General features: G+C 44.8%; 1 protein-coding gene across 1 annotated transcript in view; it reads left to right on the top strand.

The window, feature by feature from the left end:
- The window catches only part of AMHR2 (anti-Mullerian hormone receptor type 2), a 58,796-nt gene extending 53,277 nt beyond the window's left edge, over nucleotides 1-5,519 (top strand). Inside the window, exons 11-12 of the mRNA XM_068265921.1 lie at nucleotides 2,551-2,687; nucleotides 5,293-5,519. Coding sequence (XP_068122022.1) covers nucleotides 2,551-2,687; nucleotides 5,293-5,451 — 296 coding nt within the window. The 3' untranslated portion in view covers nucleotides 5,452-5,519. The remainder of the gene's footprint in view (nucleotides 1-2,550; nucleotides 2,688-5,292) is intronic.
- The last annotated feature ends 21,033 nt before the right edge of the window (nucleotides 5,520-26,552 follow it).

Below are 26,552 nucleotides of genomic sequence, written 5' to 3'. Positions count from 1 at the left end.
TCTGTACTGGGTCCAGTGCTCTTCAATTTATTTATTAATGACCTAGTGGATACAGTAGTGAGCAATGTTGCTATTTTTGCAGATGATACAAAATTGTGCAGAATCATCAACTCTAAGGAAGATAGTGTTATATTGCAACAGGATCTGGATAGGATGGCTATATGGGCACATACATGGCAGATGAAATTCAATGTTGACAAATGTAAAGTCATGCATTTTGGTCGTACCAATGGTCTAACACCATACAAAATAAATGGGATACAGTTGGGGACATCAAACTTGGAGAAGGACTTAGGAGTACTCATCGACAACAAGTTAAATAATCGTACTCAATGCCAAGCCGCTGCAGCTAAAGCTAACAAAATTTTGGGATGCATTAAAAGGGAAATAAAAACTCGAGATGCTAGCATAATATTGCCCCTGTTTAACTCTCTAGTAAGGCCACATCTGGAATATGGAATTCAGTTCTGGGCACCACATTACAAAAAAGATATTGCAGTTCTAGAGCAGGTGCAGAGACGAGCAACAAAATTGATACGTGGGATGGAAGGTCTCACTTACCAAGAAAGGTTAGATAAACTGGGTTTATTTAGTCTAGAGAAAAGACGCCTTAGAGGAGATCTAATTAACATGTATAAATACATCAGAGGGCAATATAATAGCTTGGCGGATGAGCTTTTTGTCCCTAGGCCTTCTCAAAGGACTAGAGGACATGATCTGCGCATGGAGGAAAAACGTTTTAGCCATTTATTTAGGAAAGGGTTCTTTACAGTAAGAGTGATTAAGATGTGGAATGCATTGCCACAGGAAGTCGTTATGGCAAACTCTATACCTGCATTTAAAGGGGGCTTAGATGCTTTCCTTGCGTTGAATGACATCCATGGCTACAATTACTAGGTAATGCCAATGATGTTGATCCAGGGATTTTATCTGATTGCCATCTGGAGTCGGGAAGGAATTTTTACCTTGTAAGGGTTTTTTCGCCTTCCTCTGGATCAACAGGGATATGTGAGGGAGCAGGCTGGTGTTGTACTTTGTACTGGTTGAACTCGATGGACGTATGTCTTTTTTCAACCAAAGTAACTATGTAACTATGTAACTATATACAATGATACAAGGATGACAGAAATAACAAGGTTATACAACATAGAACAAAGTTATACATGGCAAACGGTACAAAATACATGATCATGCAATATGGGCTGGTTAGGTAGGCCCAGTAATACAAGTACAGGCTGTCATAGGAAAGGAGCACACGATCCTGTAGATTACACTAGGGAAGAGATGACCCTGCCAGAGGCTTACAATCTAAGGGGTTGAGGTGGAAACACTAGGTGGGGCTGTGAAATAAATATTCAATAGAGAGTTACTGTGTGGTAGGGTGTGGGTAGGCCATTTTAAAGGGATACTTAAGTCAAAAACAGAAAATGATTTTTACTCACCTGGGGCATCCCTCAGCCCCCTGAAGCTGTATGGTGCCCTTGCAGCCTCGCTCCGATCCTCCTGTCCCCGCCGGCGGCTACTTCCGGGTTCGGCGACAGCCGCTGTCGCCGAAACTGGAAGTAGTCGCCGGCGGGGACAGGAGGATCGGAGTGAGGCTGCGAGGGCACCATACAGCTTCAGTGAGCTGAGGGATGCCCCAGGTGAGTAAAAATCATTTTTTGTTTTTGACTTAAGTATCCCTTTAAAGAAGTGGGTTTTGAGGGCTTGCTTGAATGTGTTGAGGGAGGGAGTAAGTCTGATGGGCGGTGGAACGGCGTTCCAGAGGGTGCGGGAGGCTCTTGATAAATCCGGTCAAACTGCCGTGTGCAAGGAGCGTTCTGCAATTTTACCGGTACCAATGCCGGTGGAGTAACACCCGCTTTGCTTTTACCACAACCCGCATTACCTGAGTAAGGTGTGCTCCCTGTGCACTGCAGTTTTACCGGACCCATGTGAGTCAGGCCCCATATCACATGTCACTTATGGCATGCTTTAAGGGCTTTAAAAAGGCAGCATTAACTGGGGTGAAGAAAGTTGTTGTGTCCATTTAGGATAACATAAAAACATGTCAAGACTTATTCTGATGTTTTTGCATATTACATTTTAAATCTCTGTACATGCCCTACTATTTTGCCTATTTGTCATCTCTTTGTCACAAGCATGTGTTAAGCTGAATGCTCACCTGGAGATAGATTGGGGAACTTCACAGCGACACTACTGATGGACGAGGTTCCCCGATCCATCTTCCTACCCACGGGAACACGTGACGTCACGCAACAGCACGTGACGGGCGCGGACTCGAGGTCAAAGTAGTAGGGGATCTTAAAGATCCAATCCATCATGACAATCGTTATCACCGCAAGTCGCCTAACGTTGTTCATGTCATCACATGTATGTATCTACAACGTGAGGTCACGGAAATGATTGCTCGTTGCTCGAAAACTTGCCGGTCATTTGAAAAATCACTGTAAATATTGTGTACTGGGTACGAGACTTAAGTCGGTAAAAGTACACCAACCAAAACAGCTTTCTGCATCCGTCTAACAAGTGTTTTTTGTTTTCCCTCAGATCTCCAGCCACCGGAATTTAGTGTGGTCTTCCTGGAGGAGCTGGGGCCGAGCCCTACCCTGGATCAGCTACAATCACTGGTGGTAGAAAAGAAGTGGAGGCCACAACTGCCCAAAAACTGCAACAGAAATCTTCAAGTAAACCTCTTCTAAGTTGAATATTTTATTGTATAGTTTATATCAAAACAAATCTAACTTAAAATCAATCAGTCCGGAATAAGCAATTGTATTAATGTGATTCTCCACTGTAAAATTGTTCTTTAATTGTGACAATTTTGACCTCCTATAATAGAAGTTTGTAATTAGTCATTTAAAGGAAAGCTAAAGTTTCACAGGAAAAATGTAAATAACATATATACATGCTGCAGAAGCCACTTTGTAATTTGTGTAGTGCAGTTACTTAAAATATGCACATGCTTCCTATGATGTCACGGTGCTCTGCATCTTGTAATATTAGAGTGTAGTGCATCTTTAGTATAATGTCATCCTCCTCTGACATCTTCCTATAGAGTTATCTTTAGATGTTTCAGAATTGTGGCCTCCATGTGCTAGGAACGTCTAAAACTACTTCTGCCTGCCGCCGACATCTTTAGATGTTGTGGAATTTTTGCATCTACCCAAACTGCTGACTTTCTGCTTTCCATATTCTGCTTGGTATGATTGGCTATTGGATTCATGGATGTTGCTCCTCTAGTTCTTCTTTATATGGCTTATTTCACTTCTCTCCACCCCATTGTAAGAAGTTGGGGGTTAGAGCACTCTTTTCAGTTGGCTAGAGATATGCAAAGAAGTTGATGCAGAATTATGCAAATGTTCTTAAAAATATATGTAGCTTGACAATGGACCAACCCCATGCTTCCAAGATTGGAGTAGCCCATTTACAAGCTGCATAGGCTTTCATCATAATTACCATAATTCTGTAGCAAATCTTAATTATTTGCCCTCAAGCATAATTCCTACTGGCTAATGTGGATTATGGAACATGTAGAGCTTGTCTAAACATTCAATCACCAGAATGCCAAAATAGCTGGGACAGGCGTGTAGCTTTCAAAAAAAAATAAATAGAAGGCAGTCTAAGGGTTAACATGTAGTGCATTTTCTTAAGACCTCAGCATATTCTGCGCCTTTCTTACATTAGTGTGTTCTGCACCTTTAGCACACAATGACAGCGCACAATGGACCCTATCCTATCCTCTAACTCGCCAGTGTTAAGCACTAGTGAATTCTAAAATCACGTGATGGGCCTATTCTAATTAACAACTGGCAGGGTTGTAGAAAACTTGTTTGTGTAATTTTATCAACCAGTGAGTTCTATTCTCCCATCTTATTCCCCTTTTCATGGTGCCAGGAAGTAATGGTTCCTGTCAAACATGGAGCCAGATAAGCATAACTTTGCACCTGCTCAGAGCAAAAAAATACCCCTTTTCTGTATTTTTCTTTTTTATCTGTAACTTCTTTCTTCTTTTACTTGTTTGGTGAATCTTCTCCCAGCCACCACCCACGGTGAACTACCGGCGCTGTTTGTCGCTTCCCGCTACTCCTTTTCCGGGCACCGTCGGCTCCATCGCTACTCACCCCCCAGTCACTCACCCGATGTCCACTGCTATATGCCAGGCTCCCATGGCACTGTTGCTCCTGGCCGCTTGCCTGGTCTGCCTAGTGGACCAAGAAGTAACCCAATGTTCCGTATAAAGGCGGAAGAAGCAGAGAGCAGCAGTGGCGATCCTGGCGGAGCGGTGCAGAGCAAGGAAAGCAACAGAGCCATGGGATCCTGGCACGTAGCGGTTGAGGTTGGGTGAGTGGCAGGGAGCTGTGTGGCTCTAGTGGCGAAGAACGACGAACGTCGGGTGAGAGTGACAAGTATGGCAGATCTCCCGTAGGAGTGAAGTAGCTCTACTGTGGTGCTGAAAGACAGCTCCATGGCACAAAATCTCTCTCCCCATCATCCAGCACATATACAGTAATGCAGTGCTGATTTCTCCTCCTTTTCCTCCTTGTGTAAACACTTGACTGCTTGCATCAGAGCACGCTGCCTGTGCCAGAGTTATCAGAGGTGTGTGTACCCTGCCATATTCCCTCCTAACACCAACGCTTACTGCAGTGCCGACTTTCTGTTTTCTCCATTGCCACATTGCTAATTATTTTGTCAATGATGCTGGAGGACACCCATATGTGTTGATGGTTTTTGTCTGAGAGGATGATGAATGATCATTTCTCCTGAGAAAAATCTTACAGTATATGTGTGTGTAACTTTATATGCTGTTCCCTAACAGATTTTAGCTAACCAACGTTGCTGCACCAATGGACTTGATGTGCAGGGACCACCCCTGGAGTCACAGGGAAACTTCAGCAATCATGAAAGGTCCACACCATCCAATATTCAAGTTTCTTTAATTATAGCTCTTGGTAAAAAAACATCAATAAAAACAGGTCTGCATGATGATGACGCACAGGCGTTTCGACCCTTCTTTCTCAAATCATTGCAGAGACTCTGCAATGATTTGAGAAAGAAGGGTCGAAACGCCTGTGTGTCATCATCATGCAGACCTGTTTTTATTGATGTTTTTTTACCAAGAGCTATAAATAAAGAAACTTGAATACTGGATGGTGTGGACCTTTGATGATTCCCTAACAGATTTTAGGCTTAATGATCTTATGGGATTAGGGATTTAGACGACATTAATATGTACAAAAGTGCAAGAGCAGGTTTAACAAATGAAACGATTTGTATTGCTGTTTGCAGTTGTATAACACATTGTGGGAAACGCTGGAAGACTGCTGGGATCCTGACTCTGAGGCCCGTCTGACTGCTCAGTGTGCCCATCAGAGACTGTGCAACCTCGTTCTTTCCCCTCTCAGCCTGCCAGCTGTGGACAGTCTTCCAGACAGTGGAACCATCTGAACCGTGATACTTAAAAAAAGACAAAATAGGTTTCATTGGATTTTGCATATTATAAGAAAAATAACATTTGTAACTTGATTTTCTACATTTTTCTTCTAAAAATTATCAGATGCAAAAATGTTTAATTCCAAACCAGAGTCGAATTTAACAAAAAGTTTTATACATAGCAAGGGCTTCCTCCAGCCCCATGTGCTCGGATCGCTCCCACACCGCTGTCTTCCGTCTTCTCCCTCTTATGTACCAGGTCCCATAACTTCAGCCAGTCTGCGCAAAAAGAAGTCCACTGGCGTAACAATAGGGGATGCGACCCCTGCCGCGGGCCCCCCTAGGGCCCGCTCAGGGACTTTTGTGGGGCAGGAGGGGTCACAGCATAAGAGGAGAGCATGGCCGCAGATCGGTGGGGAGGGGGGACATTCTCCCCCCCCCTCCCGCACCTCGAGCTCTCCTATCAGCGCTTTGCCGCTTGCAATCATTTATTGGTGGCAGCAGCAGCGGCGGCGGCAGGCTGAATACATTACCTCCTTCTCGCCGGAGGTCTTCCATTCTCTAAGAGCAACTTCTTGTTTACACAGGAAGTTGCATGAAGCTCTTAGAGAACGGAAGACCTCCGGCGAGAAGGAGGTAATGTGTTCAGCCTGCCGCCGCCACTGCTGCTGCCACCAATGAATGATTGCAGGAGGGAAAGCGCTGAGAGGAGAGCCCGAGGTGAGGGAGGGGGGGGGATGTCCCCCCTCCCCACCGATCTGCGGCCATGCTCTCCTCTTATGCTGCGACCCTCCTGCCCCACAAAAGTCCCTGAGCGGGCCCTAGGGAGGTGGGGGGGGGCCCGGATTTATTTTTTGCAGAGGGGCCTGGGGATTTCTAGGTATGCCCTGGTGCCGTCTATGTATCTCTCTGGTGGATGCTGGAGAGATACGTAGAGAGCGCGCTTCTCTTGCGTCAGACTGGCCACGACTGGAAGAAGTTACAGGACCCGGTACCGAAGAGGGAGAAGATGGCGGCGTGGGAGTGATCTGTGAGGATGGGGCTGGAGGAAGCCCCAGGTATGTATAAAACTTTTGGTTAAACTCAGCTCTTTAAAGTGAAATTGATGTCGGAGGGAACAGTTAATGACTTACACAAAAAATCAGTAATGTTTACATATAAAAATACCTTTCAAATAAAAATCAGATATACAGCTTTGGCCCTGCCCCAATGAAATAAAATATGTTAGATTCCACTACAATTTTTTCAGCCGTGAAGAAAATAAACAAGCTTTAACTTATGAGCAAACTTCGCCACCTTGTGGTAAGCTGTGAAAAAAAACATATACAGTACTAACACAGTTGTAACTGAAGAATAACTTTATTACAATGATAAACATGGGTTCCAAGCCCCTTTAAGCTCCTTAATGAGCATCTGAAGAACTAGCAAGATTTTCAAGTTTTTGCTAGACAGATCCAAATACAAAAGCTTCAGCTTTAGAAACAATAGAGTGGGTGGGTTCTGCTTGCAAAAAAAAAAAAAATTGCTCATTGTTTATATAGCTGAGGGGAGCAATAAGCCTGCTTCAAGCTCAGGAAACAAAGAGCATATAAAACAAAGAAGAGAAAGGAAAAATGTAAAATTAATTTAAATACGGTAACTGATATAACTTGAGGTAATTGTTATATTTTATGCACTTCGGAGTCATTCTTTTAAGTGTAACTCCACTTTTGTTTTTAAAACAGATTCTGCATTTGTTGACACACACACCTTATTATAAAGTATTGCTATTGACCTTATGCTTTTCAGTTCAGCCTACAGCCAGCCCGGATATCCTGAATGCTGAATTATCCTTCTTTTCAGCCATGGCAAATTTTGATAATTATTTTTGTATTCCAGTTTCCGTCTGCAGCGAGTGTTCCTATTCATGCAGCATGGACTTTTCACAGCTGCAAGTATATCAGGATCCCAAATGTTTATTCACTGCCCATGTGCAATTTCACCTAATACAGTGCCCTGTCCACACAGTTCTGCTCCAAGCCAGAGCCGGATCATTCACATGGCAGCCTAGGCAGATGCATAGGGCCTCATTTGTTTCCACGGATCAGGCTGATCCTCCACCTCTCTTCTTACCTAAAGAGTCAAGTGGCAAGCATGGGAAGCTTAAACTGATACATTGCCTAGGACTTCATTTCACCCTTATCTTTCTTGGCTCTCAGCTGAAGAAGATAAGGCAAATGGAATAGGTCAGCTAGTTTAGAAATATTTGTTGAAATCTTTGCAATACATAGAAATTATTTATTTCTACCCAGGGCCAGATTTACCATATGGCAATGTAGGCATGTGCCAACAGGCGCTTGATGATGGAAAGGCGGCTCACTCACCTCTCCTAGTGCCTCCTTCTCTATATACAGTTCCAAGCAGAGCGTAAATGAGAAGTTACTCACCCATCTCTCGGAATTCCACTGACAAGATCTCCATTCAGTTGGGGGCACCACTAGCTACTTAATACAGATGCTACTGCTGGCTACCTAATGCTAAGGGACACCTGTAGCTACCTATGACGGGCAATGGAAGTAAGGGAGAAGTGACAGCTGAGACAGCCAGCAAACTCGTGGTGCGGTTTGGCAGGGGTTTGTAGGATGGAGGGTGAAGTCAAGGGTGCCAGGACATCTGTGCCTATAGGCTAGTACCTTGATGTTAATCTGGACCTGTTTCTACCAAAAAAGTGGAATTACGCTTTAAGAAAGAATGTTCTTTTTTTCGATATTTTTTTGATACTCAGGTCAACATTATATGGAGATATTACATGAACAGAAGTAGTATAAAAGAATAATTTCCTGTGTATTTACTACATAAGGTGCTAATATAAATGATCCATGAATCAGGTATAGTGGCACCTGATTAGGACCAGTTAATCTAATCAGATGAAACTTTGTACGTGTTAATAAATTGTCAATACAAGATCAGGTGTAAAAGGCTCCACATGCAGAAGTCTTATGTACTGCCCAAATCTTTCAAAATACGGTAACTCTCGTCTTCTCAGATTCTTTAATAGGATTCCTCTACCACACCACAAATAAGAAGTTGTAACTCACTGGATCAAAACACATATAAAGCAAAACAAGTGTATTTTTCATGGTGGTCACATTATCGTACATCAGACCAGTGGCGTAGCAATAGGGGATGCAGAGGTTTGCGACCACAGCGAGCCCTCCCTCAACCACAACATTAGCTTGTTATTGGTTCTCTGCACGTAATAATCACTTCTATAGATGCTTTGAATAGTAGTAATCATTAACAAATTGTTCCCCATCCGCTCCTTGCACTTCTGACACTGTGTATGCCCTTGGCACTTGTATAGCCACAGATTTTAATATTTCACATCAATAAAAGGGCTTTTCTATTTTTGGACGTGCCAGCCTCCATCTCCTTCTGTGTATCAGGTTTGGATCCAAGGGTGCGAGGATCCATTGAGGCTTGGGCACCCTCATCCCAGCTGACTGAGTGCTACTCTTTTTACCATTGAGTTAACTATGCCTTTGGCACTTGGCAGGTGGTGCACTGCAGTGTTCTCCCCAGACAATTTCCAGCCGGGTGGCATGAAAAAGTAGCCGGGTGGGGCGAGATGAGAGAATGCAGGACAGGTGCTTCTCTAAACAAGTCTGCTTACAGCAGAGGAGGAGGTGAGCCGATGACAGCCGGGTGCTCACCAAAACTAGCCGGATGGAGCACACGGCTAAAAGAGCCTGGGGAGAACACTGGTGCACTGTATCACTTGTTATGTATAGAGTCCGTGGGAAGGGGGGGGGGTGTCAAGTCAGATACTCACCTCGGTAGAGAGAAGCTTCTGCACAGAGCCGCTCAGGCTTGGCTTTTTCCGCTTTTTTCCACCTGCACAGTGCATGAAAGGCAGCATGGCCACTGTTCCACAAACCCTTGTCAAGGTGCTTCTGGGAATTAGAGATGTCGCGAACCTCCGATTTTCGGTTCACGGACCCCGCTCACGAACCTTCGCGGAAGGTTCGGTTCGCGGAAAAGTTCGCGAACCGCAATAGACTTCAATGGGGATGCGAACTTTGAAAAATAGAAAAAATTATGCTGGCCACAAAACTGATGGAAAAGATGTTTCAAGGGGTCTAACACCTGGAGGGGGGCATGGCGGAGTGGGATAGACGCCAAAAGTCCCGGGGAAAAATCTGGATGTGACGCAAAGCAGCGTTTTAAGGGCAGAAATCACATTGAATGCTAAATTGCAGGCCTAAAGTGCTTTCAAACATCTTGCATGTGTATACATCAATCAGGGAGTGTAATTAGAGTACTGCTTCACACTGACACACCAAACTCACTGTGTAACGCACCGCAAACAGCTGTTTGCTTAGTGACGGCCGTGCTGGACTGGTGCGCACCATGGCGAGAGTGTAGGCCGTGGCGGTTTTCAAGCCCATATGGTCGCCGGGCTGTGGTAGCTCAATGATAGAACAACAGTGACTGTCCAGCTGATCAAATTTGGTCTGTCCACAATGAAGCAACAACCTTATTATCTTCTTGTATGTAGGTAGGCATAGGTAGGTGTCCCAGTAGTTAGCTAGGCATAGGTAGGAGTCCCAGTATAGGTAGGTAGGCATAGGTAGGTGTCCCAGTAGTTAGCTAGGCATAGGTAGGAGATCCAGTATAGGTAGGTAGGCATAGGTAGGTGTCCCAGTAGTTAGCTAGGCATAGGTAGGAGACCCAGTATAGGTAGGTAGGCATAGGTAGGTCCCCTAGTATAGGTAGGTAGGTAAGTAGGCGTCCCAGTAGTTAGGTAGGCATAGGGAGGTGTCCCAGTATAGATAGTTAGGCAGGGCCTGGCTGGCACAGTAATAACAATTACCAAGGTCCAGCTGCAACAGATAGGGCTGTATAATGTCAGTGAGCAACACAAACACACAAAAAACACATCTGGAAAACATTATCTCTCAAAAGAGCTGTTGAGGGGTGCTATTTTAGCAATAGCAATCAGCCAAGAGCAAGTCAAGACCAAGAGCCTAACTAATCTTTCCCTAGGAGAACAAGTTTGCAGCAGCTGTCCCTAGTCTGTCTCTAGCAGGCACACAAGTGAGTGTAATGGCCGGCAAACCTGCCTTATATAAGGGGGGGGGGGGGGCTCCAGGGCTTAGTGTAGCCTGAATGGCTACAATGTGCCTGCTGACTGTGATGCAGAGGGTCAAAGTTGACCCTCATAGTGCATTATGGGGCGAATTGAACTTTCGCAAAAGTTCGCTTGGTCCAGGCGAACGCGAACCCCCAAAGTTCGCCTGGAACCGTTCGCCGGCGAACCGTTCGCTACATCTCGACTGGGAATCCCAGTGCTGGATCAGTGGAGGTGAGGGAGATGGGGAAGCCTCTGGGTTATCCACAGACTTCCCTCTGTTTAGGTAAGTATCTAAATGTTGCACTTTATATCCCTACAGGTTCACTTTAAAAAAAATTTAATAAACGGTTTGACACACAGAGACACACTATGTGGAGTATTTTTCTTTTTTTTTTCTTTTCTGAGGAATTATGAGAATACTGGCTGAATAGGGTTGGTTGGATGTCATATATGTAAACCCCCATGAAAAAATGATTGGTGACCTGCTTTGTACGTTTCCTGGTGTGGTGAGTTACCACTTCGTATTTGTGGTGCCATGGAGGGATCATATTAAGGAGTCTGAAAATCCTATTTTGAAAGATTTGCGCTTTTCATAACACTTCTGTGTGCTGAGCCTTTTTTACTTGATTTTGTGTTTCCATGTACCGTAATTATATACAAGGCTTGCTGCATGACACAGTCTATTTGTAACTGACAAGTTTTAGCACTGTTCTTTTTTGTTGTTGTACATTTTGCAGTTAATTGTTAAGTCAGATGATATTGGTTATGCTTAGCATAGTCAAGCATATTTTAGACCATGTTTAATTAGCTGGTTTTGTCAATTTAAATATTGGTGCAGTTTTATGTTAGCCAATGTTAGAAGCAGGAAAATGTAGCTTAAAATAGTGTGTACATAACTCATCATCAGCTGCAGTTCTGTGTGTTTCTGTGCAGGGCTGTGGAGTCGGTACAAAAATCTTCCGACTCCTTAGTTTATGAAATCACGACTCCGACTCCAACTACCCAAAATGGCCCCGACTCCTCGACTCCGACTCCGAAGTCTAATACTTAACCACTTGCCGACCGCGCACTCATAACGCGCGTCGGCAAAGTGGCAGTTGCAGGACCAGCGACGCACATCTGCGTCACCGGCTGCAGGCTAATTAATCAGGAAACAGCCGCTCACGCGAGCGGCTGCTTCCTGTCAATTCACGGCAGGGGGGGGGCTCCGTGAATAGCCTGCGGGGCGCCGATCGCGGCTCGCAGGCTAAATGTAAACACAAGCGGAAATAATCCGCTTTGTTTACATTTGTACAACGCTGCTAACAGTAGCAGCGTTGTACTAGATCAGCGATCCCCGGCCAATCAGCGGCCGGGATCGCTGTCACATGACAGGCAGGAGCCTGTTAGAGGCTGCACAGGACAGATCTGTTCCTGTGCAACCTCCGATCTCCGGGGCAGGGAGGGAGGAGAGGGAGAGGGGGAATCCTGCGGTGGAGGGGGCTTTGAGGTGCCCCCCCCCCCGCCAGCCACACGCAGGCAGGAGCGATCAGACCCCCCCCCCAGCACATCATCCCCCTAGTGGGGAAAAAAGGGGGGCGATCTGGTCGCTCTGCCTGGTATTTGATCTGTGCTGGGGGCTGTAGAGCCCACCCAGCACAGATCAGCGAAATCAGCGCTGGTCCTTAAGGGGGGGTAAAGGCTGAGTCCTGAAGTGGTTAACTTAACAGGGCTGTGGAATTTGTACAAAAATCACCCGACTCCTGACTCTGACTCCTCAGTTTATGAAATCAACGACTCCGATTCCAACTCCGACTCCGGGTGCCCAAAATTGCCCAGACTCCAACTCCGACTCCACAGCCCTGTTTCTGTGTGTGTGTGTCTCTCTCTGCCTGGCAGTGTAAAGTAAACAGAGCCAGGAAGAGTGGCAGGAGGGAAGCATACAAGAACAGGAATAAAGTAAGCCTCCTTCTATTCAGATACTTTTTCTGTAGTTGACAAATCCCTCAGCTGTTCTCATATGATCGATGAAAGAAGCAGTGTGTGTGTAAGCAGGGCAGAAACAAACAGTAAATAATTCCTCTGAATAGTGACAGAGAAGTTAGTTATCTACATAGTACAGCCCTGGATCCCCCCCCCCCCCCCACACACACACACAAACAAGTTGTTACAACAATTTATAAATAAAGCATTTTTTTCACACAGGCTGTGCTGAGAGATCTCTGATAAGCTTTCTTGTGTTGCTGGCTAACAGCTCTATAGGAATGTGGGGTTTACAGAAAAACAGCTTGATATTAAGCGACAACCGAGCACATTATTCCCTTCCTTAGGCTCGGGTTAAAACTGTACGGAGCAAAAATGAATCCCTTCAAAACGAATCCATTTTCAGTTTCAAACAGATCAGCTTTTTGTAAGTATTTTATTTATTTTATCATAAAGTGGACCTGAACTCTTGCAGAGGACACAAGGACAACAGAGAAAATGCAAGCTGTGTATTTTTAGAGAGAAGAGCCTGTCTAATTCCCCCTCATCTTCAAGTAATCACAAGTGTAATTTGGTCTCTCAGCGGTGTCAGCACAAAAATTAATCAGTCTCGGCAGACATATCTAATATGTAAACACAGGATGACAACCCTTTGTCTGCTTCCATGAAAGCAGGAAGTATACACACTGCAGATGTATTGCAGAATTTGTATCAGCTGTAACAAAGAAATGTTTTTCTTTAAAGGTTATTATACTGTTGCTTATATTTTAGAGCAGCAGGGAAGTTCTAAGTTCAGGTTCACTTTAAATTGAATACTAGGCTTCAGGAAGAGACCTGAGCTGTATGGAAAACTTACTACTGTATTGTAATCTGGTAATAGTCATTCAATCAATGATTTCATAATCCTACTTTTTTATAGGCAGTTAACCTTGCATAATATATGGGGTTAAGATGGCCTTTGTTTTGTATAAAATTATTTTAACACTGAATAACATGATTTTATTGTATTCATTCAAAATCTTTTCTGGAGTACTTTGTAGTGAAGGAATTACCGTGCACACTGAGAAAAAGGCAGCAAATAGAAGGTGCAATGGGCTCGATTCACAAAGCGGTGCAAAGTGTTTGCACGCCAGTGAAAAGCCCCTTATCACGCCTAAACTCACTTTAGGCGTGATAAGAAGAAACTCGCGCGAAGTTACCTGTAAGAGCGCGCGCAGCACCCGACGCTTCGCGCGAAGCTCCCATTAAACCCTATGGGACTTTGCGCGCGCACTCGCGTACGCGCGGTAACTTCGCGCGAAGAGCAGGAAAAAGCGGTGATAACTCAGTGGTGAAAAGGTCATCACGCCTAAAGTCTTTTAGGCGTGATAACTGGGTTATCACCGCTTTGTGAACCGAGGCCAATGTATGCTGCTGCCCTATGTCCAGCACCCTCTGCTCCCAATCACCGCCCCTCGGGTGACGCTAATTCAACCAACCAGAACGTTAATATACAAGAGTAGGCAAGCATTCAAACCTAAACCTCTAATTGGCCTGAATGATGCCAATTAAGTCACTGATTGTCTAGCACTTTCTAGCCAATCAACATCTGACGCTGTACTGGCCAACTGAAGGTTTATTTGCTTCTGATTGCTTACTTCCTCTCCCTTAGTGATAGTATTCCTTGTGACAGTTCGCTCAGTGACAATCCCTTTTCTCACTGAGGAGCGTGCTATGTCACAAAGTGCTCTGTAACTAAGACTATTGTCATCAACCCCTTAATGACAGAGCCTTTAGTGTCATAGCTTCCTGTGTAAGACCCCTTAGTGACGGACACCCTGTGATGGACTCCTTGGTGAAAAAGCTCCTGTGACAGAACCCTTTGCGACAGACCGTTTACTGACATAGTCCTCTGTGACAGGTCATGGAATTTACATACAAACATAAGATTTGGCCGTTCTGCGGACAAACTACCATGTGTATAGGTGTCCCCCAAGGTCGCTGAAAGATCCAGCAAAGATCTTTCAGCAACAGTGATGGCGAGTACGGTATTCATTACAGCAGACGTCTTGTTTCCTACAGTAGTAAAGCAGGCAAGAGCTCTAACATCTAGGAATAAATGCACTCTGGCTGCATTAAAGTGACACTGAAGCTAACTTATGAGATAATGAATTGTATGCGTATTACAGCTAAGGTATAGAGCATTAGTAGCAAAAAAAAAAGGATTTTCATGTTGTTTTCCAGTACAGAGAGAGTTAAGAAACTTCAGTTGTTATCTATGCAAAAGTGCTTCTCTGAGCTCTCCCACCCAACTTGGGTTGTCTACAATATTGTTTCTGGAGCATTTGTACATCAAAGAAACAGTCTAAGGGCCCTCACACACCAACATACGTTTGTGGGTCATTTTCATTTTTTTTTAAAAATGCCTCCATTGACTTTCATTAAAATAGCTGCAAAAATTTTTTTTCAAAAAATCACGATCGCAGTGATTTTGACACAATTTTACCGCAATTTTAATGTAAGTCAATGGAGGCATTTTTTAAAAAACGAAAACGACGAAAACTGCTCTTTGGTGTGTTTCAGGGCGCAGAGACAGATTTGGATAATTTTTGACTGCAGGGAAGTTCAAAGGGTCACTAGCTCTGATTGTTTTGTCTGATTGTAAAATATGCCAGAGTATTTTTTGTAAAATGCAAATATGACAGAATTATGCAATGTTATAAATAAAAACAATATCTCTGAAAATAAAAATATGAGACTATTTTCTTTGCTACTAAAGTTCTATTTATTATCCGCACTACTCACACAATTCATTATATCATGAGTTATGTCAAATACGGAGAGCTAAACCATAAGTTATGTCAAATACGGAGAGCTAAACCATGAGTTATGTCAAATACGGACGCTAAACCATGAGTTAAGTTAGATAAGGAGAGATAAATTGTGAGTTAATAAATACGGTGAGATAATTTAACAGAAAAGCTTTGTGAATCAGGCCCATTGTTTTTAATGGTTACTGCCAGATTTGCCATCAAGTAAGCCAAGGAGCTACACCGCAATAACCTGGACTATTAGATTGTACTGGACACAAGCAATAAGGATCGCTTGAGAATTAATTTCTCCTTTCTGCTCCTCTAATTTTGATACAGTGTTGTATCTTGCCTGTTTAATAAGATTTATCTCTTTCTGTAAAAAAAATGATGCACTATTCTTTCAATAAATGGTTTACAAATCATTTAGCGGATTCTGTGTGCTTTGTCTCCGACATACCAAACATATACGGCTCTGTCTCTGTATCACTAATGTAAAATATGGTGTTCGCAACTTTGCATCATTCTGTTAGAAGCATGGCTGTTTGTGTCGCTAACAGTGCTTTAAAAATGGCTAGAACCATAGCTACACTGCTGTTCTGGTGTGTGGGTGTCCCACTGGAAAATACTCACCTCAGAAGAGGGAAGCCTTTGGATGATCCAGAAGCTTCCCGCACCCCTCTTGAGCTTGCCATTCCTTTACTGTGACCCCCTTACCTCGCACTCCCATTCGTGTATGAGCGCAGCAGGAGCAGGTCAACAAGAGCAGGACAACCCGCGCCTGCACAGTAGCATGGAGCCACTTATGCACTTTTTTTTCCACTGTGCACAGAAGCAGGCCATCAGTGCACCTGTGCAGTGTGGCCACGCTCATTCAAACACAGGAATCCTCGTTTTCAGAGGTGGTCTGGAGGAGGACATGGGAAGCCTATCTGACTCCCTCTAAAAGTCAAAGGTTTGCTTTAACAGCTTAGTTAACATTGCCTATGTCACTCCTCTCTCCTGGCTGGTAATAAGATCACTGTCCTGATTGCTGGAAAATCTGTGTGTGATGTACTGCTATGTGCAGAGTACTGCACTATCACAGAGGCGCTATGGAGGAGCAGTTTGCAATAACGTTTACATTAATCTTAACAGTTTTTAGAGCTGAACTGAAAGGGCTGCTTATTTCCCAACATACTATATTAAATTGCTGTTCTTATCGTACATAAAAATAAGTACAACTCCCCCTCAAAACATCTTCTTAAGTTTCAGGCTATTGTGACCCCAATGATTGCATTAATTTATTAGTATTTATATAGCACCAACATCTTCTGCAGAAATGTATAGAGTATATTGTATTTTCACTACTAACTTTGCAGCAGGCGAACAGAGGCCCCAGCAGAATAAAAGCGGACAAAACCTTTAAAATTTGCCCGGAGGAAGTGGTGGACCTACCCCCATAAAGCAGACACGAAAGACTGTCTGAAAAGTAGCAATCACATCTATTATACGGCACCCCAAAATCCCGAATCCCGAATCTAACGAATCCTGCACATAAAAATTGTGCGATCCGTGGTATAGTTGCCCGCAGTATAGGTACCCAGGCATAGGTAGCGAGGTAAAGGTGCCTTCAGTATAGCTAGCTAGGTATGGGTGCCTTCAATATTGGTAGCTTTCAGTATAGGTAGCAAGGTATAGGGGCCTTCAGTATAGGTAGCAGGGTTTATGGGCCTTCAGTATAGGTAGCAGGGTATATGGGCCTTCAGTATAGGTAGCAGGGTATATGGGCCTTCAGTATAGGTAGCAGGGTATATGGGCCTTCAGTATAGGTAGCAGGGTATATGGGCCTTCAGTATAGGTAGCAGGGTATATGGGCCTTCAGTATCGGTAGCAGGGTATATGGGCCTTCAGTATCGGTAGCAAGGTACATGTGCCTTCAGTATCGGTAGCAAGGTATAGGGGCCTTCAGTATAGGTAGCACAGTACATGTGCTTTCAGTATTGGTAGGTAACTAGGTATAGGGGCCTTCAGTATAGGTAGCAGGGTATATGTGCCTTCAGTATAGGTAGCAGGGTATATGTGCCTTCAGTATAGGTAGGTAGCTAGGTATAGGGGCCTTCAGTATAGGTAGTAAGGTACATGTGCCTTCAGTGTAGGTAGGTAGGTAGGTAAAGGGACCTTCAGTATAGGTAGCAGGGTATAGGGCCTTAAGTATAGGTAGGTATGTAGGTAGGTAAAGGGACCTTCAGTATAGGTAGCAGGGTATAGGGCCTTAAGTATAGGTAAGTATGTAGGTAGGCAGGTATAGGTGCCTTTAGGTAGGTAGGTACGTATAGGGGGCCTGTTGGTAGGTAGGTAGGTATTGAGGCCTGTAGGTAGGTATAGTGGCCTGTAGGTAGGTAGGTAGGTATAGGGGCCTTTAGGTAGGTAGGTAGGTAGGTATAGGGGCCTTTAGGTAGGTGGGTAGGTAGGTAGGTATTGAGGGGCCTGTAGGTAGGTGGGTAGGTAGGTAGGTAGGTATTGAGGCCTGTAGGTAGGTATAGTGGCCTGTAGGTAGGTAGGTATAGGGGCCATTAGGTAGGTAGGTAGGTATAGGGGTCTTTAGGTAGGTAGGTATAGGGGCCTTTAGGTAGGTATAGGGGCCTTTAGGTAGGCAGGTAGGTGCGTATAGGGGGCCTTTAGGTAGGTATAGGGGCCTGTAGGTAAGTAGGTATAGCGGCCTGTAGGTAGGTAGGTATAGCGGCCTGTAGGTAGGTAGGGATAGTGTTAGGTCGGTAGGTAGGTAGATAGAACCCCCCTCTCCCGCCAACCCCCCCACGGCCCCCTCCGTCCCCCGTGCCTCCTCCGCTCACCCCTGCATAATAATCTACTCACCTTTCCCGTGGAGTGCAGAGCGGCAGACCTCTTCGTTACTTCCCTGTTCCCTCTAGTGGCCGGACCGGCTCTTACTGATGACGTCATTGTAAGAGCCGGTCACTAGGGGGAACCAGGAAGTCGGCGAGAGGTCTGCCGCTCTGCGCTCCGCTATGAATAGGTGAGTGGATGCGGGCAGGGGGGGCGAGCGGAGAAGGCGCGGGGGGGTCGGATGAGGTCGGAGGAGGTCGGCGGATGCGCGGCGATGCGGCGTCGGGATTCGGCGGATTCGTATAGTGGAAAATGGCGTCGGGATTCGAATCCACGAATCTCGAATATTTTCTAATATTCGAGGGATTTGTGGATTCGCCTGATTCGTCGTCCCACCCCTAGTTTTTGGGATGTGGAAAAAACCAGAGTGCCCAGAGGAAACCCAAGCAGACATAGGGAGAACATAATTAAATGAAGAAGTGCTTAGAAATTAGTATAGCAGTGCTATACCAAATCCCACTATGGCACATCTTATTACAGTATAATCTTGTTATAGTAAACTCTGATATAGTAAAACTTCAGGTATAGTAAATTAGATGTCTAGAGATTCGGTCCAAGCACCATTATAAGTATATGGGAGTAACAATTAGTATAGTACTCAGATATAATAGCACTTCTGTTATAGCAAACCTGTTTTGGGGTCACTGCAGTATTCTGTATCTGAGTATAGTGAAAAGTGTGCAAGTCATCTGTGACTTGCTTGTGCATGGCTGCAACGCTACAGTACCATCCAGACTACACACAAATGTGGACACAGGAGCTATCAGTACTGTATTTTCGATAACTGGAGAGAAATATGCTTCCTGTGCACGATGTTGCATGTAAATCCCTGCATCGATCTAGCTTAGACACGCTAGTGCTCGCTTCCTAAAGTATTGAAAAAAAAAGACCCCCAATCATTGACTGAATAAAAATCCATTACTATAGTATACTTTATGTACTTGAGTACGACAATTTCTGATATAGTAAACTTCTGATATAGTAAACTATGTTGCCCTCTCCCTTGGAGTTTACTCTAAAGGGATTCTACTGTAGTGACTTCTTGCTATCAGACAGTAGGGCTCATATTCAATTAAAGCACACATGAAGTGAGAGGGATATGGAAGCTGACATTTTATTTCCTTTTAAAAAATATAAAAATGCATGGCTGTTCTGCTGAGCCTCTGCCTTTAATACTTTAAGGTCCTATTTCCACTATAGCCAATTACACAGCGTTTTCCCGCATGCAATCTGGACAGGGAAATGCTGCCTACTCAGATACCAGCTTGCTGTCGCTTGCCAGTGCCATTCTGAATGGCATGCTGCAGTTTTCTGCATCTTTCTTTCTGGTGTGTGATTCACTGACACTTCAGTAGCCAAAGAGAGCAGGACTGCCAGGCAGCTGGTATTATTTCAAAGAAAATAAATATGGCAGCCACCATATGCTTCTCACTTTCAGGTTCCCTTTAACTTTTCTCTAGTTTTCTACCACAAGATATTTCCACAAATTGTGCAAGTAAAGTTTACAATTGTAATCATTGGCTTGTATGGCAAGCCCTGTGTTCTGCCCCAAGGCTGCATTCGGACAGAACATATCACATGCTGACGAGTGTACTGTGGAATGCTCTGACTTGATGTCCCATCGATATACTTGACAGACCTGTTTGCCTTAACCCCCTTGGCGGTATGAAAAATACCGCCAGGGGGCAGCGCAGCAGTTTTTTTTTGATATTTTTTTTTTTAAATCATGTAACGAGCCCAGGGCTCGCTACATGGTAGCCGCTGCTCAGCGGCATCCCCCCAGCCCCGCCGATCGCCTCCGGCGATAGGCGATCAGGAAATCCCGTTCAAAGAACGGGACTATATTGGGAGACCCGATCCACCCCTTGTCGCTGCCTGGCACTGATTGGCCAGGCAGCGCAGGGGTCTGGGGGGGGGGGGGCGCGCGCCGCACCGGATAGCGGCGATCGGGCGCACGGCGGCGGCGATCGGGGTGCTGGCGCAGCTAGCAAAGTGCTAGCTGCGTCCAGCAAAAAAAAAATTATGAAAATCGGCCCAGCAGGGCCTGAGCGGCACCCTCCGGCGGCTTACCCCGTGTCACACACGGGGTTACCGCTAAGGAGGTTAAAAAAGGGACCTGTGTGTCCTGAAACTCTGGCTTAAAGTGGATCCGAGATGAACTTTTACTCATTTCATAATTGTGTTCCTTTCATATTGTTTATAGGGCATTCCTCAAGCCAAGTACTTTTTTGTTTTTGTTTTAATACTCTAATTCCCTATAAACTAAACAAGCCTCACCCACAGTTTCTCAGAGAGCCTTGGCAGTAGCGAGGGCTCATGGGAGCTCAGTCTGGGCAGGAGGAGGGGGAGGTATTACTAGCCAGAGATTTCAGAGGCAGAGTTTAGGTTTATTTCACAGAAATAAATTTATTAGGTTTTTTTCACAGAAGATGCAGATAAGCTTGCCTGTTTGTAATGTTTACAAACAACATGGCTGCTGTCATTGTGTCACAGAAAGAAATAATCATATTCTATTCAAGCTGTTTGCAGCTAGATTTGCTGTGTAAACTAGCTAAACTTTAGATAAGATATATAGATAAGTTACTTGTTATAGTTAATTTTTCATCTCGGATCCGCTTTAAAGTAAATCTGTAGTGGTTTTGAAAAAAAAAAATCAGATACTTACCTATGGAGAGGGAAGGCTCTGGGTCCTATAGAGCCTTCTCGTTCTTCTCATGGTCCCTGCATTCCATCACTGTCACCCCCATTCAAATTTGCCACCATGGGAGGCTTCATACTGCGCAGGTGCAAGTGTGAGCGAGCGCACGCTCATGCATGCGCAGTATGGAGCTGACTGTCTTCAGAAGCACTTGGAAATACGGGTGCTTCTAAGGGCTCCTGGAGGCTTGCAAAGCTGTTTTTGATTAGTTGGTCAAAGACAGCTAATGGAGTGACAGTGCTGGAATTAGGGCACCTTGAGGGAAGGCTCTTAAGGATTCAGAGCCTTCCCTCTCCATAGGTAAGTATCTGATTTTGACAGGCTGCAGCTATACCATCCTGGGTCGTGGAATTCTGCTCATGCAGTCCGAGTGCCTCTTGTGATTGCACTCCTTTTTTAGCTCATGTATCCTTTGTGACCCATTATAAGGTAGAAGTCAAATACTTACCTTGGAAGAGGGAAGTCGATCCTAGAGAGGCTCCCCCTGTCATCCTCTGCAACCCTGTTCCAGTGCTAGGACCCCCGAAGTGTGGCCGCCCTGTGCATGCACACTAGCTAGTAGCCACATTCCACTCCTGTGGAAAAAGCTGAGCCTGATCGGGTCCATGGACTTACAGAGGGGGTGCGGTCAATCACCCCAAACATCTAGCTTGAGCATGCCTGATTACCTCTTAGGGCTCAAACCCACTAGAGCAATTTTCTGAGCGTTTAGGGAGCAATTAAAACCGCTAGCGATTTCCCTAAACGCTCAGCTAATGTTAATGGATAGGCCAAATTCCACTGGAGCGATTGCCAAATAGCAAAATGCAGAACTTGCAGCATTTTTTGCTTTTAGCGTTTCTGCAATGTAAAGTATATAAACGCTGGCATAATCGCTTGTCAAAACATACACAGAGCGATTTTGCTAGCGTTTTGAAATTACTGCAGACTGTAAACAAAAATTAAATCACCGTAATTGAAAGGACCATTCAGAATTAAAACCGCTAATCGCTAATCAATCGTGGCAAAATGCTTACACTTTTTAAAATCGCTACCCAAATCGACAGAAAACGCTCATGAAATTACTTACAAAAAGCTAGCGATTGTGATTAGCGATTTGTAGTCGGTTCCAGGCCTTAGGCAGGGAACACACTTGTCTTTCCATTTTCTGCGTGCTTTTTTCTATGTACGTTTTCTGCACACCAAGTGTGTTTTTATGCAGAAACCGTGCACGTTTTTTTTCACAGCAACTAATGTAATTGATACAGAAAACTGACAAAATGTGAAGAATCATGCAGTTTTTTTTTCTGCGCGCAAAAAACACATTAAATGTGAACTAGCCCTTAGTCCTACTGGCATTTACCAAGGGTGTAGGTGTCGAACTTATTTGCATATTAGGATAACACAATTTGTTGCAACACATAAATGTGAACATAAGCTGTTTGGGCAGTGCAGTGACATACAGGGCCGGATTTCTGGGAAGGCCAGTAAGGCCATGGCCTAGGGCAATAAAATTAGATAAGATAAGAAGGGCGGCATGACTTTGAGAGAGAAGAGGTCATATGTCAAAGTAAATCATCTCTTCTGGTCCCGCAGCGCAGCCATCCAGCGCCCTGCTCTGCACTAAAAGCTGAATTCCAGAGTTCCCCAATCCCTGCATTTCTCACTTCCTGATGTGTTAAAACAATTAGGATCAATCATAACGGTCACCTGATAATCCATTCTTCTGTATGATGGATATACAGATCAATGTGAGAAATACCGGAGATTTACATTACAAAGCAGATAGAACTAAGCTCCGCTGAGTTTTAATGCAGGCATTCACAAACATCAGTGAGCTCTGCTAGTTTCTTCACCTCTTTTACAGATTTGACACTGACCCCAGCAGCTGTTAATTTATCTAACCCTAATTTATGACTGTTTTTCTTTTTTTTTTCCTAGCTAGCAGTGGTCTCTTCTATTCCTTAGTTAACCCTTTCCTGACTCATTTTCTGTCCTCCAGCTCCTACCATCTGTGAGAACTGCAGGAATAAAAATGCTGTTTGCTTCCCTTTCATTGCTAAACTGTCATTTTAAAGGACACCTAAGCAGTGGTGCTCATCCAATATTCGGGTATCTGAACTACCCAGATAATCTGAACTTTTTCCACTATCCGAACTTTGAATAGCAATTGGGATATTTTTTAAAATCCAAATAGCACTATCCGAGCAAACTCGGATTTCCCATCAGAGAGAGAGAGCGAGAGAGAGAGGTTTTTTTTTTGCGGGGGGATTTTAAGTCCCCATATCATTAAAAAAAACATGCTACATCCTTCATTTACCCTAAAAAACATTTTAAAGGCAATTTAAAACCCACTTCCGGTTTTCTACCCAGATATCCGAATCCGGGCGCATATCTGGGATACGGGGTTCGGATATCCGATTCGCATTCGGGTTCCAAAATTTCAAACTGAATTCAATCCGGATTTTGAAAAGGGGTAACCGAGCAGCACTGCACCTGAAATGTTACTACCTCTATGCTAGTGTGTATGGTTTGGCATACTTATACTTTTCTGTAGCAGTAGAGCATTGTACCATCTTAGCCATCAGTGAAAGCAGAGAGTTTTGAATCAGGATGATACCATTTATTGGCTTAAAAGAAAAAGAGTAAGCTTTCTGCTAATAAGCCTTCTTCAGACTTTGTTCCCGTATACTGTCAATATGTTAGAGCACACCCAGGGCCGGTTTAAGCAACAATGGGGCCCCAGGGCAAAATAAACCTGGGTGGCCCCCCAACATATACCCCGGAACAAAAATCGGCATTAGGGGACCTTTTTTGCAGCTGGTATAGTCAGGGTGTGAAGTCCCAATCGGTCAGAGCTCCACATTCTGGCTATCCCAGCCTGCATGGGGGACAAGGGGTTAAAAAGTTTCAGGAGGGGAGACCCCACATAATCTTTTTTTTTTAAATTCCCACACTCTAAACATAAAAAAAAATTGGGAAAATAGGAAAAAATGCCAGGGATCTTCATACAGCCATATTGCGGCTGTATAGCGATCCCTGGCCAAAGCGCTGTGACTGCGTATAGACCCCCTGGAAACCCCGTCAGGAAATGTATTGCGCTTTCGTTTGATGCATGTAAAATTACACTACCATTAGGTTTGCTACTAAAAGTTACATTTACCGCATTTAAAACTATACTTTTTTCCTTCTAAACTTTAAAATCGATTTTCTCAAAAACTATAAGGTCTTTTTGAAAAATTGTTTTTTCGTCTTATTCCTAATGATCTCCTTAACATATCCTGCAAATTTAGGGTTTCTAACATTTAAGGTGGATTTGCTATTAACCATTAAAGTCGGCAGGTTTTTAAATGTGTTTTTTTTTTCCTTTGAAACTTTAAAATCGATTTTCTCAAAAACTATAAGGCCGATTTGAAAATTTTTTTTTTCCTCTTGTAGCCACTGGGGGGCCCTACAAGCTCTGGGGCCCTAGGGCAGCTGCCTCCTTTGCCTTAATGGTAGCGCCGGCCCTGAGCACACCGCCATATGTACATTCAGCATTCAAAAGAGATGCATAGATTTTTCAGCAAATATAAATAAATGTCATTCAGATGCTTTAAAGTGGAGCTGAACTGTTGCACAGGACCGAAGGAAAACAGAGAAATGTACCCTGTATGTATTTCGAGAGCCTGTCTAATTCCCCATCCTCTGTGTCTAATCACAAGTTGTAATTTGATCTCTACACTGTGTCACCTGATTGCCACAACATCTAAGCTCATTTGAAAGCACAGGATGTTAAAAATATGTCTGCTTCCATAAAAGCAGGAAGTAGACACACTGCAGTTTTATTGCCGGATTTGTATCATCTGTAACAAATAAATGTTTTTATTCAAAGGTTATGTTGTTGCGTATCTTTTAGAGCAGAGAGGAAGTTCTAAGTTCAGGTCCACTATAATTACAACAGAACATCCAAAGTGGGTCTTGACAGGATGTTTGCTACTTACAGTATCTGTTCTCTGTTTTGGATGGGCTTCTCTCCATTGCACTGCCCTGCCACCTGTTTGTGGCTCCGACTGCAGCCAGTCGCATAGAGGACAAAGAAGCAGCGCATGCTCTGGCCACTCGCGCTCCCTGTAATTTCTTGCTCTTGCCCATGGCCGGTACAGTGTTATGCATTCTTGACAAGTACCGGTCATACATCAGCGTCATTTCTCAAGTATGCATGCCCAGAACACTATCGGCTGCTGTCAGTGGCGTAGCTACAAACCTCTGGGCCCCGATGCGGAATCTGGATGTGGGCCCCCCCCCCCCCCGGCAACAACAGCCCCCCCTCCCCCGGCAACACCCGACGGATGCACACACATATCAAAATCCCTATAGCCAGCTATAGGTACCCCCAGTATAGGTAGTCAGGCATAGGTAAGCCAGTATAGTTGCCCCCGGTATAGGTGAGATAGGCAGGCGCCGCCGGTATAAGTTAGATAGATAGGTGCCCCCAGTACAGGTTAGCTAGGTGGGTGCCTCTAATATAGGTAGCCAGAATAGTTGCCCCCAGCGTAGGTTAGATAGGTAGGTGCCCCCAGTATAGGTTAGTTAGGTAGGTGCCTCCAATATAGGTAGCCAGTTTAGTTGCCACCTGTATAGGCTAGCTAGGTGCCCCCAATACAGGTTAGATAAGTAAGTGCCCCCAGTATAGGTTAGATAGGTAGGTGCCCCCAGTATAAATTAGATTAGGTCGGTGCCCCCTAGTATAGGTTAGATTAGGTAGGTGCCCCCCAGTATAGGTTAGATTAGGTAGCTGCCCCCCAGGATAGATTAGGTAGCTGCCCCCAGGATAGATTAGGTAGGTGCCCCCCAGTATAGGTTAGATGAGGTAGCTGCCCCCCAGGATAGATTAGGTAGCTTCCCCCCAGGATAGATTAGGTAGCTGCCCCCCAGGATTAGGTTAGATTAGGTAGCTGCCCCCCAGGATTAGGTTAGAATAGGTAGGTGCCCCCCAGGATAGATTAGGTAGCTGCCCCCCAGGATAGATTAGGTAGCTTCCCCCCAGGATTAGGTTAGATTAGGTAGCTGCCCCCCAGGATAGATTAGGTAGCTGCCCCCAGGATAGATTAGGTAGGTGCCCCCCAGTATAGGTTAGATTAGGTAGCTGCCCCCCAGAATAGATTAGGTAGCTGCCCCCCAGGATAGATTAGGTAGCTGCCCCCCAGGATAGATTAGGTAGCTGCCCCCCAGTATAGGTTAGATTAGGTAGGTGCCCTCCAGTATAGGTTAGATTAGGTAGCTGCCCCCCAGGATAGATTAGGTAGCTGCCCCCCAGGATAGATTAGGTAGCTGCCCCCCAGGATAGATTAGATAGCTGCCCCCCAGGATTAGGTTAGAATAGGTAGGTGCCCCCCAGGATAGATTAGGTAGCTGCCCCCCAGGATAGATTAGGTAGCTGCCCCCCAGTATAGGTTAGATTAGGTAGGTGCCCCCCAGGATAGATTAGGTAGCTGCCCCCCAGGATTAGGTTAGATTAGGTAGCTGCCCCCAGGATAGATTAGGTAGCTGCCCCCCGGGATAGATTAGGTAGGTGCCCCCCAGAATAGGTTAGATTAGGTAGGTGCCCCCCAGGATAGATTAGGTAGCTGCCCCCCTAGGATAGATTAGGTAGCTGCCCCATCCCCATAATGGAGGGGGGGGGGCCGCAGCCGCGGGGAGGGCAGCC

This window comes from Hyperolius riggenbachi, chromosome 2, assembly GCF_040937935.1.
Source record: "Hyperolius riggenbachi isolate aHypRig1 chromosome 2, aHypRig1.pri, whole genome shotgun sequence".
NCBI lineage: Eukaryota > Metazoa > Chordata > Amphibia > Anura > Hyperoliidae > Hyperolius > Hyperolius riggenbachi.
Note: the sequence above shows the minus strand (reverse complement) of the source record. Positions and strands in the feature narration are given on the sequence as shown.